The 18281-nt window shown below is 38.6% G+C and overlaps 2 protein-coding genes across 2 annotated transcripts; one reads left to right on the forward strand and one right to left on the reverse strand.

Annotated features, from left to right (window-relative positions):
- The first annotated feature begins 5863 nt into the window (after positions 1 to 5863).
- On the forward strand, positions 5864 to 6802 carry LOC100459517 (olfactory receptor 6N1). The gene has a single exon (XM_002832463.4). The coding sequence runs from the start codon at positions 5864 to 5866 to the stop codon at positions 6800 to 6802; it is 939 nt and encodes a 312-aa protein (XP_002832509.3).
- Positions 6803 to 16371: 9569 nt separating this feature from the next.
- LOC100431196 (olfactory receptor 6K6) lies at positions 16372 to 17543 on the reverse strand. Its single transcript, XM_002809964.4, has one exon. It carries the CDS (start codon positions 17445 to 17447, stop codon positions 16416 to 16418), a length of 1032 nt encoding a protein of 343 aa, XP_002810010.3. The 5' UTR covers positions 17448 to 17543; the 3' UTR covers positions 16372 to 16415.
- Between the last annotated feature and the right edge of the window lie 738 nt (positions 17544 to 18281).

Raw genomic sequence — 18281 nt, forward strand, 5'->3', positions numbered from 1 at the left:
CATAATTGAAAGTTGTATGCTTACTCCCAAGTCATGCAGTACAGGAACCCATTTGAACCTAGTTTTCACACCAGTTATTGTTATTTACTAAAGGAAGTAATTGCCTTGAGACATGTTCTATCTCAACTTGGACTGGTAGTTATTGTTGTAGTAACTAATAGGTAATGAAGGACTACTGGCTGATGAACTTGCTGTATGTTAGTTCCCTTCCTGAGAGAGCACTTTAGTGACCCCAGGAGGTCTGCTCAGAAGGCCCATGGGCTTCGGCCTCTATAAGGTCCCTATCAAGAATCCAGGTTTTATGGGAGAAGAATTTGTTTTATGGTTTAACTTATTCCCACAGGGTCCATCAAAGTGATAAACTTCAACCCCTCCAGGCCCCAGGAGTGGCTGGGTATAATACTGCAAAGGAGGCATAGGAAGTAAGCACGAAGTTCTCTTCGAACTTCGGACTCTGAGGAGTGGCTGGGCTTCCAGAGTCAAGCTCTAGCAGAGCACTCCCCACCAACAATCTCTAGGTAAGACTTTATCAAGCAGGCATTTTCATCTTCACATTCCTTCTTAGTCTGATCACTAAGAGACCTAGAGGATTCAGAAATAGGGAGAGGTTTTTGAATAATCAGGGTCCATAAAACACATAATTGAAACACAGAAACTATTTTTAAAAACAGATATTCTGCTTTTCAAATGCTATAGTGAAGAGTCTGGCTTCAAAATTAGTAAATTGGCTATATTTTTAACTAACTGTGTAAACTGAAACAAGTCTTCTCCCCTTTCTGGATCCCAGTTTTTTTTGTTGTTGTTGTTTGTTTGTTTCTTTTTTTAAATGAAAACATTGAGTGTGATAATCTCTAAAATTGCATCTCCCTTCTTACCCCCAAATCTTTGGCCCTATGCCTAAACAATTATGAACTATGAATAATGCAGCTGTGGTATCTGAAGAAAAGAATGCAAGGCATATATTCTAAAAGCTTTCTAGAATTAGGGGAATAAACTATGATTTCAATAGACCTAAGTAAGATAAACATAAATTTGTATATGTGGTAGGTTTTATGAAAGCCCTGATTCCAATATCAGGAATAGCAGTAAATGAGTAACTGATGAGCTAAAGAGCTGCACAAGTCATCTCCAATTGCCCTCTTTTTCGTTACTCACCATAACTCTGATATATCAGGCATTGTGCTAAGTGCTCTAGGAGGTAGGACATAGTATGAAGTTTCCTCATTAATTTCAAAAAGCTCACAGAGAGTTGCCTTGGAGTGATAAGACATATGCCTGGAAAATAATGGCAGTGCATTACAGGATATAATTGGAGGGACAGTGAGAAAGTACTACTGAGAATTTAGAAGTGTGAAAGAACAGTATTTAACTTAGATGGTCAGGGAAAAAAATGACAGACTTGAGCTAGAAAATGGTTCAAGTGTCTTCAGATTGACAAAACATAAAGCATATTTCTAGTGAGGGTACACTGCAAAGAAAGGAGTCTAGGCTAAATACAGAAACCCACTTGGCAAACACTGAAATTGCTATAATGGTGATGAAAAGAATGTTTGAACACATGACTCTGGATCAGAGCAACAGGGTTGTTTCACAGAGCAAAACAAAGAATAATGGTGAAAGCCAGGTTTCTGGTCATTGGAAAGGACAGTTATAAACTAAAACATTTCAAAAATGGAGAGAACTGTCTTATGGGTCAGGAAGCTTCCAGTGCTGTAAATCCAGGCAGAGGGTCGATGCCCATTTGTGGCAATATGCATTCCTTTATGAGTGAGAAGATATGAGTTTTTGCTGGGCTGAATCAAAATTAGAAACATAAGTACAATATGAAGTTTGATACACATGATTTATCCTTCTATTTTAGCCTTCCTTTTTGTGATATTTAAAGGTCTTTTCTTTTTATGAGCTGTTGGAAATATATAATACATTTAAGATATTCTACTGCAAAATTATGGGGGCCACTGGAAAGTGATAGTTCCTAAAGCTTTTCTCAACACTAACTTAAGGTTTATCAGTACTAGAAGTTACAATCATAATTATAAATAATAAAATAAATTTTTTAAAAAGGGAAAACCATCAGTATTTTTTGCCATCTTAAAGGGGGTGTGAAGAAGAGAAGGAAATGGTTCAAACCTCTGAGAATTGTGAACTTGGAAGATGAGGGAGTTGGGGGTGCTAGTTTTCTGTGGAAAATAATACTTGATCGGATCCTGATGACTTTGATTGCTTAGGCAGAGTATGGAGGGAGTGAACAACAGCAGGTCATTAATGAGTGATGATACAATGTATAGTGTGATAATAAGTCTTTGGAGTTACGTGGAAACTTTACCTTCTGAGAAACGAGATGACAAGATACTGGCTTCTCATATTCAATCTTCTGACCAGCCATCCATGTAGATCTGAAAATTTAGTTAAGGGCTCAGAGTCTAGACAACTCATCTGTGAGTGGGACTGGAGGCCAGAGAAGGAAAGAGGCAGCTCTAGAATAGAACATTTTATTTATATTTAGAAGGGAAGGAATATAGAACATCTAGAAAACAAGGGTCTGAGAAGAAGTAGAAATTTAGGGATAATCCTTTATAGAAGGCAGGTATGAATCCAAGACTTGAAGGAAGCAGAAGGCAGAATTCGGCAGTGGATAGACATGGATATGCAGTGAGAAAAACTAGGACAAAGAAATTTTGGATAATAAAGTAATTATTCTGAAGCAAAATCACCCATATAAAAGTTTGGCCCAGAAGTAGGTCTCTGGAATCTTAGTAGAGAAACATCCTATATTAAGTCTTGGATTGAGAAAGGCTTTTGTATATGAGATGGACATGCTCCCTAGGTTTAGAAAAATAGCAAGAAAAATCAGAGTAAACAAAGTTAGTTTGGATGAATTTCAGGATCCTGGAGAGGGAAGAAGTGATAAGAAGACTGGAGGGCAGAAAGAGAAGACACGGTAACTTTCATAACTCTCTGCCTTTGCACAGGCACTCCCTTTTGCTTCAAATACTTTTTTTTTTTTTCATTTTTCCATCTAAAAAATTCTGACAGTTTCTTCACTTCACATAAAAATTATATCTTCTGGCAAAGCATGGTGACTTATGCCTGTAATCCCAGCACTTTTAGAGGCCAAAGCAGGTGGATCACTTGAGCCCAGGAGTTCAAGACCAGCCTGGGCAACATGGCTAAACCCCATCTCTACCAAAAACACAAAAATTAGCCAGGCATGGTGGTGCATGCTTGTAGTCCCAGATACTTGCGGGGCGGAGGTGGGAGGATTGCTTGAGCCCAGGAGGTCAAGGCTACAGTGAGCAGAGATCCTGCCACTGCACTCCAGGCTGGGTGATAGAGTGAGATGCTGTCTCTAATAATAATAATAATAATAATAATAATAATAATAATAATGAATTATGTGTTCTATGAAATATTTCTGATTTATCTCCATATCCAGCCCATGGCTTGTAACTCCTACTGCATATGCAAATTAGCAGTTATCTTAATAGATTTGCATATTAATTACATAAATATTTATTGAGTTGTAACTATATTTCAGACATGACTCTAGGCACTTGACATACACCAGTAAACAAAATAGAAAAGAAAAAAATCTTTGCCCTTAAGGAACTTATACTCTCAAAGAGGAGAGAACCAATAAACAATAGGAATAAGAAATAAGTACATTTTACAGGTTAGAACATGATAAGTCCTCTGAAAAAAAGTTAAAAATTAAGTAGAGAAAGGTAATAGCAGTACAGAATATGGATGTAAGGATGGAGGCACACTGCAGTTATATAGGGTGGCCCAGGTAGTTGAGCTGGTGAAATTTGAGCTAAGATGAAATAAATGAAAGAGCTATCCAAATGGTGAAAGAGATTCTAGAACAAGGAAAGAGCTACAGCAAAGGTTTTAAATGATATGTCACTGAACACATTTGATCGATGGAAATGCAGAACCTAATTTAGAATTCAACAGGATCACTCTGGTGTGTTGAGATGAGGCTACAAGTGGACAAATGCAAGTAGAGAGATCTGTTAGGAGTCAATTACAGTAAGAGAGGTGAGATAAAAGTGACTTGGACCGAGGTGGTCAAACATAGTCAGTTCCTGGATATATGAGAGAAAGATAGAAACAAGGATGACTGCAGGAGTTTAGCTTGTCAGTTGAAAGATTGCAGTTACCATCATTTGTGACGGGGAAGACTAGGGGTAGAGCCCCCAGGAGTTCAGTTTGAGATGGCTCTTAGACTCCCAAGAGGAGATGTGAGTAGGCAGTGAAATATATGAGTCTGGAGTAGCGGAGAAAAATATTGCCTGAGATATGGATTTAGATGTCTTCAACACATTTATAGTGTTTAAAGCTCTGGTATTGGATGGTATAGAGCAGAGATGAGTTTATATAGAAGAGAAAAAAAAAGTTTAAACACTGACCATGGGCACTGTGACATTAAAAGGGTGGGGCATGGAGGAGAAACTAAAGATGGAGAATGAGAAGGAATGACTAATAAGATAGAAAGTAACCAAAAGTATAGTAACCCGAGAATCAAGTCAAGGAAGTGTGTGAACAGGCTGGATAAATCAACACTGTCAAGAAATATAGATAGTCCAAGTAAGCTGAGGAATGAGAAATGACCATTGGATCCAGGAAATCTTAGATAATTAATGTCTATGAGAAGGAGGTTTTAATGGAGTGGTGGTAGTGCAAATCTAATTAGAGTGGGTTTAAGAAGAGAGGCATTAAAGCCAATGCGTATAGCTGACTCTTGGAAGAGTTTTCTTTTAGGGACATAGAAAGAAATAGAGCAGTGGCTGTGGGATGAGTAAAGAGAAAGAATTTAAGGCTCTTGCTTTTTTGTTTGTTTAGTAAATGAGAATAATAGCATGTTTTTACATTGATAGAGTATTCCATGAAAGAGTTGTATAATAGTCAGTTGTTTCTCTATACGATGTATTAGAATATTAGTTTGTTAACATCAGGTGCCACATTTTATTTATCTGTTTAGTCCCTGTTGTAAGTATAATACCTAGAGTACTGAAAATAATCAATTATTGTTACATTGACTTCAACACAGTAGAGCATGTATATTTAATATCTACAGAAGCAATAAACCAGAAAAGAGCATTTGAAGTTAATAGAGGGGGAAATGGCAGGAAGAACTGATGAAGTGGCCACAGTCTGAAGTTGAAATGCAGAAAGATAGATTTGCCTCTTGTCTTTCTTTGGCTTTTTTATTTACTCTAGCCTTCTTATTTTTGACTGGAGCTCTCACCAGTGTCCAAAAGAGGTCTAAATTCTGACCTACATGCCCCTGAAAGATGCTAGCAGACCTGAGTTCTCATAAAGGAATAGGAGGAAGCAGAAAGGAAAACAATTGATTCTTTGGTAGCCAGAAAGTTGAAGAAGAAAACAAATTAAAATGAGAAATTAGAAAATAATATTCAAATTATATATATTTGGTCCAGTACAGTATCAACATATTATCAGTATAAATGATGATTTTTACCTTAGATGAACAATATGTATAAATGTTAATATATACCTTGGATTAGAAATGCTTAAATTTCTAAAATCTATATAGATTCTATTGAGAAAGTCAACTGGGTTACAGGATGGATTAGGAGGGCCAAAATTGAGCTGTGTTAATCAGGGAAGACTAAACATAAAGGTGAATAGTCTGAAGGAGGCTGTTGACAGGAAGGGCAGGGAGGGATGGAATTGAAATGTTGACCTCTCAAAGCATTTACTGAGAGGGCTTTACTCTGGAGGTGAGAGAAGGGAGGGGAATAGTAATTTGAGGGTTGCCTTCTTGTTAGAACCTCTACAGTTCAACTTTCTTTCCTATCCTTCCACACTTCACATCTAGGGACATGAATGGTGAGCAATGGACACAGGGAACTGGAGCCAGGTAACAGAATTCATCATCTTGGGCTTCCCCCATCTCCAGGGTGTCCAGATTTATCTCTTTCTCTTGTTGCTTCTCGTTTACCTCACGACTATGTTGGGAAACCTGCTGATATTCCTGGTGGTCTGCCTGGACTCCTGGCTTCACACACCCATGTACCACTTTGTCAGCATTCTCTCCTTCTCAGAGCTTGGCTATACAGGTGCCATCATCCCTAAGATGCTGGCAAAATTGCTCAGTGAGAAAAAGACCATTTCATTCTCTGGGTGTCTCCTGCAGATCTATTTCTTTCACTCCCTTGGAGCGACTGAGTGCTATCTCCTGACAGCTACGGCCTACGATAGGTGTTTAGCCATCTGCCGGCCCCTCCACTACCCAACCCTCATGACCCCAACACTCTGTGCAGAGATTGCCATTGGCTATTGGTTGGGAGGCTTGGCTGGGCCAGTAGTTGAAATTTCCTTGATTTCACGCCTCCCATTCTGTGGCCCCAATCGCATTCAGCACATCTTTTGTGACTTCCCTCCTGTGCTGAGTTTGGCTTGCACTGATACGTCTATAAATGTCCTAGTAGATTTTGTTATAAATTCCTGCAAGATCCTAGCCACCTTCCTGCTGATCCTCTGCTCCTATGTGCAGATCATCTGCACAGTGCTCAGAATTCCCTCAGCTGCCGGCAAGAGGAAGGCCTTCTCCATGTGTGCCTCCCACCTCACTGTGGTTCTCATCTTCTATGGCAGCATCCTCTTCATGTATGTGCGGCTGAAGAAGAGCTACTCACTGGACTATGACCAGGCCCTGGCAGTAATCTACTCAGGGCTCACACCCTTTCTCAACCCCTTCATCTACAGCTTGCGCAACAAGGAGATCAAGGAAGCTGTGAGGAGGCAGCTAAAGAGAATTGGGATATTGGCATGAGTTGGGGCTGAGAGTAGGCCAAGGCTGGGCCTAAGGATATGGTGGCGCCAGGGATCAACAGTGGCCAGAGACAAGAAACCAAAAATTCAGTGCTTTTCTCTGTGGGGTGCTGGAGCTGCAGCAAGTGCTGACTGACTTTCAGTGTTATAGCGACCTTCATACTGTCTGCTGGAGCCACATTTGGCTTGAGACCAGAGACTAGGGAAAGTACACATCCCTTCAACGTGATGTAGTGCAGTGATTTTCAAAACTCAGATGTTTATGTATCACACTTAGGATTTTTTTAAAATCTGTGTCTTACCTATTATATATATATAGGAATTTTTCAAATTTACTTGACTTAATATAAATATAGTCAGTCATGTCCTGAACAAAATGTGCTAAATAAAATTTAGAACATGAAATTCATGATGTTTTTCATACCTCTTGCAATCATTTCATGTGGAGAAAACTGGTACAGTAGAAAAAAGCATGTTTTTTGAACTCACATATATCTGGATTTAAATCATATTTTATCCAGTCACTTGCTAATTACTTAATCTTTAGAAAGTAACTTAGCATCTCTAAGTCTTAATTTCATTATTTGATAACGATATTTTCTTGAAGAGTGTTTTGAATATTAGCGTTAAGATTTGTAAACCACAGTGCACAGTGTCTGACATGTAGGTGATAGTAAATAAATAAGGACTTATTTTTATTTATTTTATTCTGTGAAGACCTCTCATCATTACTCTGAGTCTTAGAACAATATCTAGTAAAACATAAATAAACAAAAATACTTTCCAGGTATTTTCCCCAAAGGAAAGGAGCAAACCAGCCAGAAGGAATACTTGTATAGTACACAAGTATACTATACTTGAAAAGTATAGTTTGTCACAGTTCTGTTCTGACAAGTTTCATGTACCTGTCTTAGTGGTCCTAATATCTATGGCCAGTATGATGTATGAAAGTATAGGAGTTGAGTCAGTGGCAAGAAATAGGATTACTTTTTACATCGAACCATTTCTTCATTTAATTGTAAGCTAATGATTTCCTGAAACGTGTAAAAAATAATTCTAAAATGTAGCCTATGAGAGATCTGGGGATTTAATTAATAGCTAATATTATGTATTCTTTATGTATCCTTCCATGAATGGAGGACCAAATATTAACTACAAGAAATCTTTGAATTCTATAGAACTTCCCAAGAAGATTACAAAATATTTTTAATACCACACTTTTAAAGGTATTCATCCATCAATGCATTCAATTTAACACGTTTATTTAGCTCTTACTATATATCAGATGCAGTGTCAACCCTACAAAAGCAATGAACAAGACATATATATGTCCAGGTCCTACCTTTAGGGTGTTTTAAAAGAGTTGAGAATATAAATATTAAAATTGTAATTAATTTATAATTATAATCTCTTCGTTTTTTTCACTTGTCTTTGAAGTTTTTTGAGAATTTTAAGCAGATAAATGTTTTTACATTAAATAATCACCAGCAATTCAAAATATTATACTCTATCAAATGGGAACTTGAATTGTTCTATTTATATATGTAGCATTCTATTTACAATATATTTCATTTAGTGTTTCATCTAGAATAAAAATGCCAAGAAATAAAATTATTAAAAACAAGTTGCGTTTGACTTTCAGTAAAATTTTTTGTCTTGGACATTTTTGATGACTAAGTATCACTAAATCTGTGCTAGGTAAATTTGCCCCTATTATTTTCTTTTTTATTTTGTTTTATTTTATTTTATTTTATTATTATTTTATTTAGGGTACATGTGCACAACGTGCAGGTTTGTTACATATGTATACATGTGCCATGTTGGTGTGCTGCACCCATTAACTCGTCATTTAGCATTAGGTATATCTCCTAATGCTATCCCGCCCCCCTCCCCCGACCCCACAACAGTCCCCAGTGTGTGATGTTCCCCTTCCCAATATCATACTGAATGGGCAAAAACTGGAAGCGTTCTCTTTGAAAATGGGCACAAGACAGGGATGTGCCCTCTCACTACTCCTATTCAACATAGTGTTGGAAGTTCTGGCCAGGGCAATTAGGCAGGAGAAGGAAATAATGGGTATTCAATTAGGAAAAGAGGAAGTCAAATTGTCCCTGTTTGCAGATAACATGATAGTATACCTAGAAAACCCCATTGTCTCAGCCCAAAATCTCCTTAAGCTGATAAGCAACTTCAGCAAAGTCTCAGGATACAAAATCAATGTGCAAAAATTACAAGCATTCTTCTTATACACCAATAACAGACAAACAGAGAGCCAAATCATGAGTGAACTCCCATTCACAATTGCTTCAAAGAGAATAAAATACCTAGGAATCCAACTTACAAGGGATGTGAAGGACCTCTTCAAGGAGAACTACAAACCACTGCTCAATGAAATAAAAGAGGATACAAACAAATGGAAGAACATTCCATGCTCATGAGTAGGAAGAATCAATATCGTGAAAATCGCCATACTGCCCAAGGTAATTTATAGATTCAATGCCATCCCCATCAAGCTACCAATGACTTTCTTCACAGAATTGGAACAAACTACTTTAAAGTTCATATGGAACCAAAAAAGAGGCTGCATTGCCAAGTCAATCCTAAGCCAAAAGAACAAAGCTGGAGACATCACGCTACCTGACTTCAAACTATATTACAAGGCTACAGTAACCAAAACAGCATGGTACTGGTACCAAAACAGAGATGTAGATCAATGGAACAGAACAGAGCCCTCAGAAATAATGCCACATATCTACAACTATCTGATCTTTGAGAATCCTGAGAAAAACAAGAAATGGGGAAAGGATTCCCTATTTAATAAATGGTGCTGGGAAAACTGGCTAGCCATATGTAGAAAGCTGAAACTGGATCCCTTCCTTACACCTTATACAAAAATTAATTCAAGATGGATTAAAGACTTACATGGTAGACCTAAAACCATAAAAACCCTAGAAGAAAACCTAGGCAATACTATTCAGGACATAGGCATGGACAAGGACTTCATGTCTAAAACACCAAAAGCAATGGCAACAGAAGCCAAAATTGACAAATGGGATCTAATTAAACTACAGAGCTTCTGCACAGCAAAAGAAACTACCATCAGAGTGAACAGGCAGCCTACACAATGGGAGAAAATTTTCACAATGGGAGAAAATTTTCACAACCTACTCATCTGACAAAGGGCTAATATCCAGAATCTACAATGAACTCAAACAAATTTACAAGAAAAAAACAAACAACCCCATCAAAAAGTGGGCAAAGGATATGAACAGACACTTCTCAAAAGAAGACCTTTATGCAGCCAAAAGACACATGAAAAAATGCTCATCATCACTGGCCATCAGAGAAATGCAAATCAAAACCACAATGAGATACCATCTCACACCAGTTAGAATGGCAATCATTAAAAACTCAGGAAACAACGGGTGCTGGAGAGGATGTGGAGAAATAGGAACACTTTTACACTGTTGGTGGGACCGTAAACTAGTTCAACCATTGTGGAAGTCAGTGTGGCGATTCCTCAGGGATCTAGAACTAGAAATACCATTTGACCCAGCAATCCCATTACTGGGTATATACCCAAAGGACTATAAATCATGCTGCTATAAAGACACATGCACACGTGTGTTTATTGCGCCACTATTCACAGTAGCAAAGACTTGGAACCAACCCAAATGTCCAACAATGATAGACTAGATTAAGAAAATGTGGCACATATACACCATGGAATACTATGCAGCCATAAAAAATGATGAGTTCATGTCCTTTGTAGGGACATGGATGAAATTGGAAATCATCATTCTCAGTAAACTATTGCAAGGACAAAAAACCAAACACCGCATATTCTCACTCATAGGTGGGAATTGAACAATGAGAACACATGGACACAGGAAGGGGAACATCACACTCTGGGGACTGTTTTGAGGTGGGGGGAGGGGGGAGGGATAGCATTAGGAGATATACCTAATGCTAAATGACGAGTTAATGGGTGCAGCACACCAGCGTGGCACATGTATACATATGTAACTAACCTGCACATTGTGCACATGTACCCTAAAACTTAAAGTATAATAATAATAAAATAAAATAAAAAAAGAAAATGTGGCACATATACACCATGGAATACTATGCAGCTATAAAAAATGATGAGTTCATGTCCTTTGTAGGGACATGGATGAAACTGGAAACCATCATTCTCAGCAAACTATCGCAAGGACAAAAAACCAAACGCCGCATCTTCTCACTCATAGCTGGGAATTGAACAATGAGAACACATGGACACAGGAAGGGGAGCATTCTCTTCTTGAGAAAGTTGCATTTAAACTGAAAACTGAAGAATAAGTCAGTTAGCCATTTTTATGAAAGCATCATGCATAGCAACTTTTTTTTTTTTTTTTGAGACGGAGTCTCGCTCTGTCGCCCAGGCTGGAGTGCAGTGGCGTGATCTCGGCTCACTGCAAACTCCGCCTCCTGGGTTCACACCATTCTCCTGCCTCAGCCTCCTGAGTAGCTGGGACTACAGGCACCCACCACCACGCCTCGCTAATTTTTTATATTTTTAGTGGAGAGGGAGTTTCGCTGTGTTAGCCAGGATGGTCTCGATCTCCTGACCTCGTGATCCGCCTGCCTCTGCCTCCCAAAGTGCTGGGATTACAGGCACAAGCCACCGCACCCAGCCGCAACTATTATCTCTATTCTGAAATATTAGAAATTTAGAACTCGGTTGACGAAACAACTTGCCAAAACTATAGAGTAAGTCAGAGTCAGGGACTCTGAATTAAGAAAAGTATTCATCCTTCCAGGCTAGGTTTCTCTAATCTTTAAAAGGCCCAGGGAAGGAAAGGAAAAGGACTAAGATATGAAAGTAATAGTTTAAAACGTAACAACCAGGTTATGGGTGTGGAAACAAAAATGCCTTGGCTGAGTGGCTGCCAGGGGTGCTGTGTTCCTTGGGACTTCACTCCCTGTTTAAAGAAAATGATTTAAACTGAGAGAATGATGGTCTTTACCCCAGTTTTAGAGAAGCATTGTTTAACCCCATACTCTGAAAGTTTTTGACTCTTTTGCTAAAGCATTCAATTACAAGACTGATAATTTTCCAAGTCCAAAATAAAAATAACTCTGTCTTATGAAAGTTAGTAAATTTCAAACGTGAAGGAACAATGCTGCATCATAAATGGGACTCTATTTCTTCCTATTCTTTTTCAGAGTTGGGGTCTTGCTCTGTTGCCCAGGTTGGAGTGTATTGGTGCAATCATAGATCACTGCAGCCTCAAACTCCTGGCCTCAAACAATCCTCCCTCCTCAGCCTCCTAAGTAGCTGGTGTTACAGGCATGAGCCACAGCATTTTCTACCTGTGAAATGGTAAATTGCTGTTTTGTTTATGTCAAAATATTATATAACAGTTTCAGTTCTTGGCCCTGAGAAAGTCACTTTGTGAAATTTGGAGAACTCAGCTATTGCTACTAGGATTTCAGAAAGCAAAAACTAAAGATTTAATAGCATCCTCTGGAGTTTTCCAACATGTTGGCCCTATAAGTAATTTTTGTCTCATAACAATAGTAAAAGTAACTGCTAAACATTATAGGCACTGTGCTCAGTATTTTTAGATGGATAAATGATTATATATATTATATATATTTTATATATATATATATAGTCTTTACAATCTATGAAACTCCCATGTTATACATAGGAATATTAAGACCCAGAACACCTGTGTCAGTTTTCAACGTTGTATAGCTGGTTAGTGGAAAAGCCGTGATTCATGTTCGGACAGTAGGATTTTGAAGTTCTCAGTCTTAGTGAGACCTGAAGTCTACTCTAATAAAGAGAAGCTTTCTCGTTATTGGAACTAGTTAACACTGGGAGGGCCACCTTAGTTAAATGTTCAAGCAGAGGCTAAATTACCTTTTTTGTCATATGCTGATGAGGAGTTCATATATTTAGGTGTAGAAAAAAAATAGATGTCTTTTTTTAACTTTTATTCTAAGTTCAGGGGTGCATGTGCGGGTTTGTTACGTAGGTAAACTTGTGTCATAGAGGTTTGTTGTACAGATTGTTTCATGACCCAGGGATTAAGCCTAGCACCCATTAGTTATTTTTCCTGCTCCTTTCCCTCCTCTCACCCTCAACTTTGTGAAATGTTCCAATGTGTGTTGTTCCCCTCCATGCGTCCATGTGTTCTCATCATTTAGCTCCCACTTGTAAGTGAGAACATGCAGTACTCGGTTTTCTGTTCCTGTGTTAGTTTGCTGAGGATAATGGCCTCCAGCTCCATCCATGTCCCTGCAAAGAATATGATCTCATTCCTTTTTATGGCTGCATAATATTTCATGGTGTATATGTACCACATTTTCTTTACCCAGTCTAGCATTGATGGGCATTTAGGTTGATTCCATGTTTTTACTATTGTGTAGTGCTTCAATGAACATACACGTGTATGTGTCTTTATAATAGAATGATTTATATTCTCTGGGTATATATGCATCTGACAAAGGTCTAATATCCAACATCTATAAGGAACTTAAACAAATTTACAACAGAAAACAAACAGCCCTGTTAAGAAGTAGGCAAAGAACATGAACAGATACCATCTCACACCAGTTAGAATGGCTATTATTAAAATGTCAAAAAATAACAGATGGTGGCGAGGCTGTAGAGAAAAAGGAATGCTTATACACTATAGATGGGAGCGTAAATTAGTTCAGCCATTGTGGAAGACAGTGTGGTGATTCTTCAAAGATCTAAAGACAGAACTAGATGTCTTCCAAGGTAACTTCAGGTTCAGAGCAAATGAGGAAAAATGGCTATTCTTTTACACAGATGACCTTAAGGAAAAAGTAAGAACATCAAGCTAATAGGAGAGAGCCTTATACTGAACAAGGGCTGGGACTAAGAAGAAGTTAAGGGGGGTACCTGAAAATAAAGTAATGAAGGATCTGGATAGACATTATTTTAGCCTCGCTCATTTGAGTTCTGCTTCCACTTGGGTGGCAAATTTTCCATTCTTTACTCCTTCTCCTTCTGTTTTCTTAGGCTGATATGTGCACTGCTTATCATTGACATCAAAGGCTGCCCCTTCTCACTCTATCCCCTTTCTTCCCACAGGCCTTGATCCACTGATTCTCTCAGCCAGCCCAACCTGTCAATCCGTTGTTGCACTAACTTTTCTCATGTAAAAAGAAGTTCATATTTATTAAATAGAATTGTTGATTATAAATGAGATAATACATGTTAGGAAATTGTTAAAAATGAGTATTAAATAGCCTCAGCACTAGAAATGATCTTAGTGATCATACAGCCCAGCTGTTCCTAAATCAAGAACAAAGCTTGGATAGTTGACAGATAATCTGCAGAATTATATACTGTGTTCCAGCAATCAGAAAGATGAGAAAACGTTTCTGCTATCTGTGGACCCCTACTTAGTCTAATGAGAGATGTGGGACAATCAAAACTATATTAATAGCAAGAGAAACAAAAAGAAAAAAATCATATCAAAATAAGGGCCAATATTGGTCCTAAAATCAGTGCCAGAGATATTAGTGTGAGGAATCTTTCTTGAAGACTGCAGTAATTTGGAACCGGGTTGAGAAGCTGGAGGCAACAGTAGTAAAAATAATTATGTCTGAGGTTCAGTTGTAAAGGTTAAGGATATCTTTGTGAAAAGAATCAATGTACAGGGTTGAGAGAGAGAAGAGAACAAAAAAGGGTACCATCTAAAGAGGTTTCAAACACACACAAAAAACTTCAGAAGGTTTAGAGGAAATAAAATGGCCTGGGAACAATGAGTCCATAGGGGTTATCCTGTCTCATGACAAGAAAAACGGTAAATTTTATGGGCAATGACATTCTCATTAATAGCAGCAATAATGACTCATTAGACTCCGGGGCCTCCAAAGCCAAGACCATTCGTATGATAGCCACTAAGTGAATGCTCTGCACCTAACAGGTGCCTGACATAGAGTTCCTACTCAAATTTTTAAAAAATAAATAAATCTTGATGACTCGAGGAATAAACTCTTTCACCACTTAATGTACGATAATTTGTAATTACATTTACTTATTGAATACCGTATTTCCTTTAGAAATTTTATTAAGTTTAGCGATTAGGATGAGAGCCTGTGAACTAGGTATGAGATCATGGTCAATAAAGACATGGATCTGGGACCAGACATAATGAATTTCTGCCTTAGATTCATAATAATCATCTTGGTGTACTTGGACTTGTTATCGCAACTCTGTGTATCATGTTTCTCATGTAAAAAGAAGTTCATATTTATTAAATAGAATTGTTGATGATAAATGAGATAATACATGTTAGGGAATTGTTAAAAATTAGTATTAAATAGCCTCAGGACTAGAAATGATCTTAGTGATCATCCAGCCCAGCTATTCCTGAATCTTACCCATCATCTGAATTTTCTGGGAGATTTTTAGCAATGCAAATGGCCAGGCTTCACTTTCAGATTTTCTGAACCACAAATGTTGACAATCAGTTTGAGCAATCACTGATCTAATCAAACCACATAATTATAGAGGAAGCTGAAGGCCAGCAAATTAAGTGGATCATCCAAAATGGCACAACTTAGCGTCAGAAAAAGGTATAAAATACAGTCCTTAAATCTCTTTGTCTTATAGTCTTTCCATGATGCCACAATCACGTGAGGGCTGGGGAATTCATGGAGGAAAGAACCATTAACTCCTAGGACTCATTGAAAACTGGTAAGGTTTCATTAAACTTTGGGGAAAAGAAGTTTGCATAATTTAGTTTTTTGAACATCAAGTAATTTACACAAAATTATATATTTAATGGGGACAGAGAATGCAGCAGAGTACCTAAGGTTAAATCCCAGCTCTGTCACTATGTATATGACCTTAGGCAAGTCATTAAACTTCTATGAGCTTTAGTTTCAACATTTAAATAATAGTGATCCCTGACCTATTTACTTCAGGGTATTTTAGATTTCAAGAGGATTTATACCTGTGAAAATATTTTAAATAGTAATGTGCTCAAGACATATAGTGGACTGTTATTGTTATTAATTTTGGTGGAACCTCTTGGGGTCTAAAATTCTGTAACACATCACGTACATAATCAGTTCACTTTTGCTGAAATGAGTTTGGGAATTAAATGAGCTAAAAGTAGAGAAGACCTCTCTCTAGTATCAGGAAACGATTTATTTATATGGAATGCCAAATGACAGGGGATGCATTTCCAGAAAGGGAATTGGGGAAGTTAGCAGTAGCAATTCTCAGAACTTTCTTGTTTGTCATGCCTCTTCTATTCTGCTTCCCGGCCCCACTAGCGTGTCAGAGCACTGAAGAGACTAGCAAGAGCCTAGCTGCTAGAGTGCGAGGAGGAAGCCAACCTGTGTTAAAAGCAAGAGAGTCCATCTATACTGCTTCAGCTGTCACGAGCATGGTAGGGGCATTGATGTAAACTGGCCATCCACTTACCATCCACAGCCTGTATACCGCAGTTTATTATTCTTTTTAAAAATAATAGAACAAGTAGCTGCAGCAATAGGGAAAGAGGATAGACGTGGAAAAGATAAGTAATAGTGAAATTTTGCTCTTCCAAGAGGCTTTTTAGAGTCTCCAGGATCTGTATCTATTTCCCAGCCCAACCAGCCCTCTTCTGATAGTGGAAAAGCCTTCCAATAGCCTCTTTCATGTCCTTGTTTCTCAGGCTATAGATGATGGGGTTGAAAAAGGGAGCAAGGATAACAAAAGTGACAGCAATTGCTGTGTCCCAAAACACTGAGTAGGTGGCTGAGAATCTCAAATACATGACAGCCACACTGCCAAAAAATAGCAAGAACACAGCAAGGTGAGCAGCACAGGTGGAAAAGGCCTTGTGACGACCTTCAGCTGAGCGCATTCCCAGAATCACTATAATAATCCGGATGTAGGATAGAGCAATGACCAGGAAGGAGGCTACAATTTCCGCTGCATGGATGGCATCCACAATGACCACTAGGGATGTATCTGTGCAGGCCAAGCTCAGCACAGGTGTGAAATCACAGAATATCTGGTGGATCTGGTTGGAGCCACAGAAAGGCAAGGTGGAAATCCATGCAATCTCAGGAAGCACAAGGAGGAAGCCACAAAAGCAGGATCCAACTGTCAGCTGGATACAAAGTTTGGGAATCATGATGGTTGGGTAACGGAGTGGATTGCAGATAGCTATGTACCTGTCAATGGCCATTGCTGTCAGGACACAGCCTTCTGTGATACCAAGTGAGTGGAAGAAGTACATCTGCAGGAGGCAGCCAGCCACGGAGATGCTCTTCTGCTCACTGATTAGGCAGGACAGCATCTTAGGGATGGTGGTTGTGGTATAGCAGATCTCCAGGAAGGAGAGGACACTAATAAAGAAATACATAGGGGTGTGCAGGGCCATGTCCACCTGGATGACAATGAACATTATTAGGTTTCCAGTTAGGATAAATCCATAGATGAGAAGCAAGAGCATAAAGAATGAGAGGCCACCTCTGTGCGGATGCGGGAACATAGAGAAGAAGAACTCAGTCACCATTGTGTGATTCCCACTGGCCATCAACTGTGTCATCTGTGAACAGAGAAAAGGAAACAAGAGACTCCTAGAATTGGAATGTTGATTACCCATTGAATATTGCTTCATTCCTTTCTGTAATGAGTTACTCAAGCTGATTCTGGAATCCTGAAGAGACCAGTTAGAAATATCTCTTAAGCTTTACTTCCATGCGAAAATCATCTGAAATATTTGCTGTTGGACCCCTAGATGACCTTTTTTTTTTTTTTTTCTGGTAAACGTCTTCAACTGATATGCAAAAAGCAAAGCAATACACAAATTTCATTATCTGGAAATATTTTCTGTAGGTTTGGTCATTTTTTAATGTCTGTCTGTCCTGGGTGTGAGGTGAGAAAGCTGACATGGTTTCTTCAATAGGTCAAAAGCAGATACAAATAAAAGCATTTCAGACTAGGAAAATTAATTATTATTATTATTATTTTTGGAGACAGAGTCTTGCTCTTGTTGCCCAGGCTGGAGTGCAATGGCGCAATCTCGCCTCCCTGCAACCTCTGCCTCCTGGGTTCAAGCAATTCTCCTGTCAGACTAGGGAAATTAATTTTTAAAGGATGCCTCTGCCTTGTACCTTAAACTCTGAGGAAGGTAGATAGGAGAGGCAGGCTTTGGAAGGGAACAAGCAACGATGCTCAGCAGAAAGGCAGAGCCTCCAAGGGGAAAGGTATAAGAGATTGGAGTTGTCTTCTGACTAAAATATCCACTTCTCTGTCCTTCCTGTGTTTTTCTTTTCTAAGCCATTGAATAATCATGCTGAGTAGTCATTATAGAGAATGTGGACGGACAGAGAAGGAAACATAGGGCTATAACAAAATACAAGAAAATAGGTGCTAAGTGGCTCATAAAAGCCAGACAGAGTGACTACTTTGTTGCTGTTCGCATGGGGCCCTTCTCAGTAGTAAAACTGCA

The sequence above is a fragment of the Pongo abelii genome, chromosome 1, assembly GCF_028885655.2.
Source record: "Pongo abelii isolate AG06213 chromosome 1, NHGRI_mPonAbe1-v2.0_pri, whole genome shotgun sequence".
Taxonomy (NCBI): Eukaryota; Metazoa; Chordata; class Mammalia; order Primates; family Hominidae; genus Pongo; species Pongo abelii.

Coding starts and splice junctions, on each gene's coding strand:
- LOC100459517 (XM_002832463.4), top strand. CDS start 5,864: ATGGACACAGGGAACTGGAGCCAGGTAACAGAATTCATCATCTTGGGC.
- LOC100431196 (XM_002809964.4), bottom strand. CDS start 17,447: ATGAAGCAATATTCAATGGGTAATCAACATTCCAATTCTAGGAGTCTC.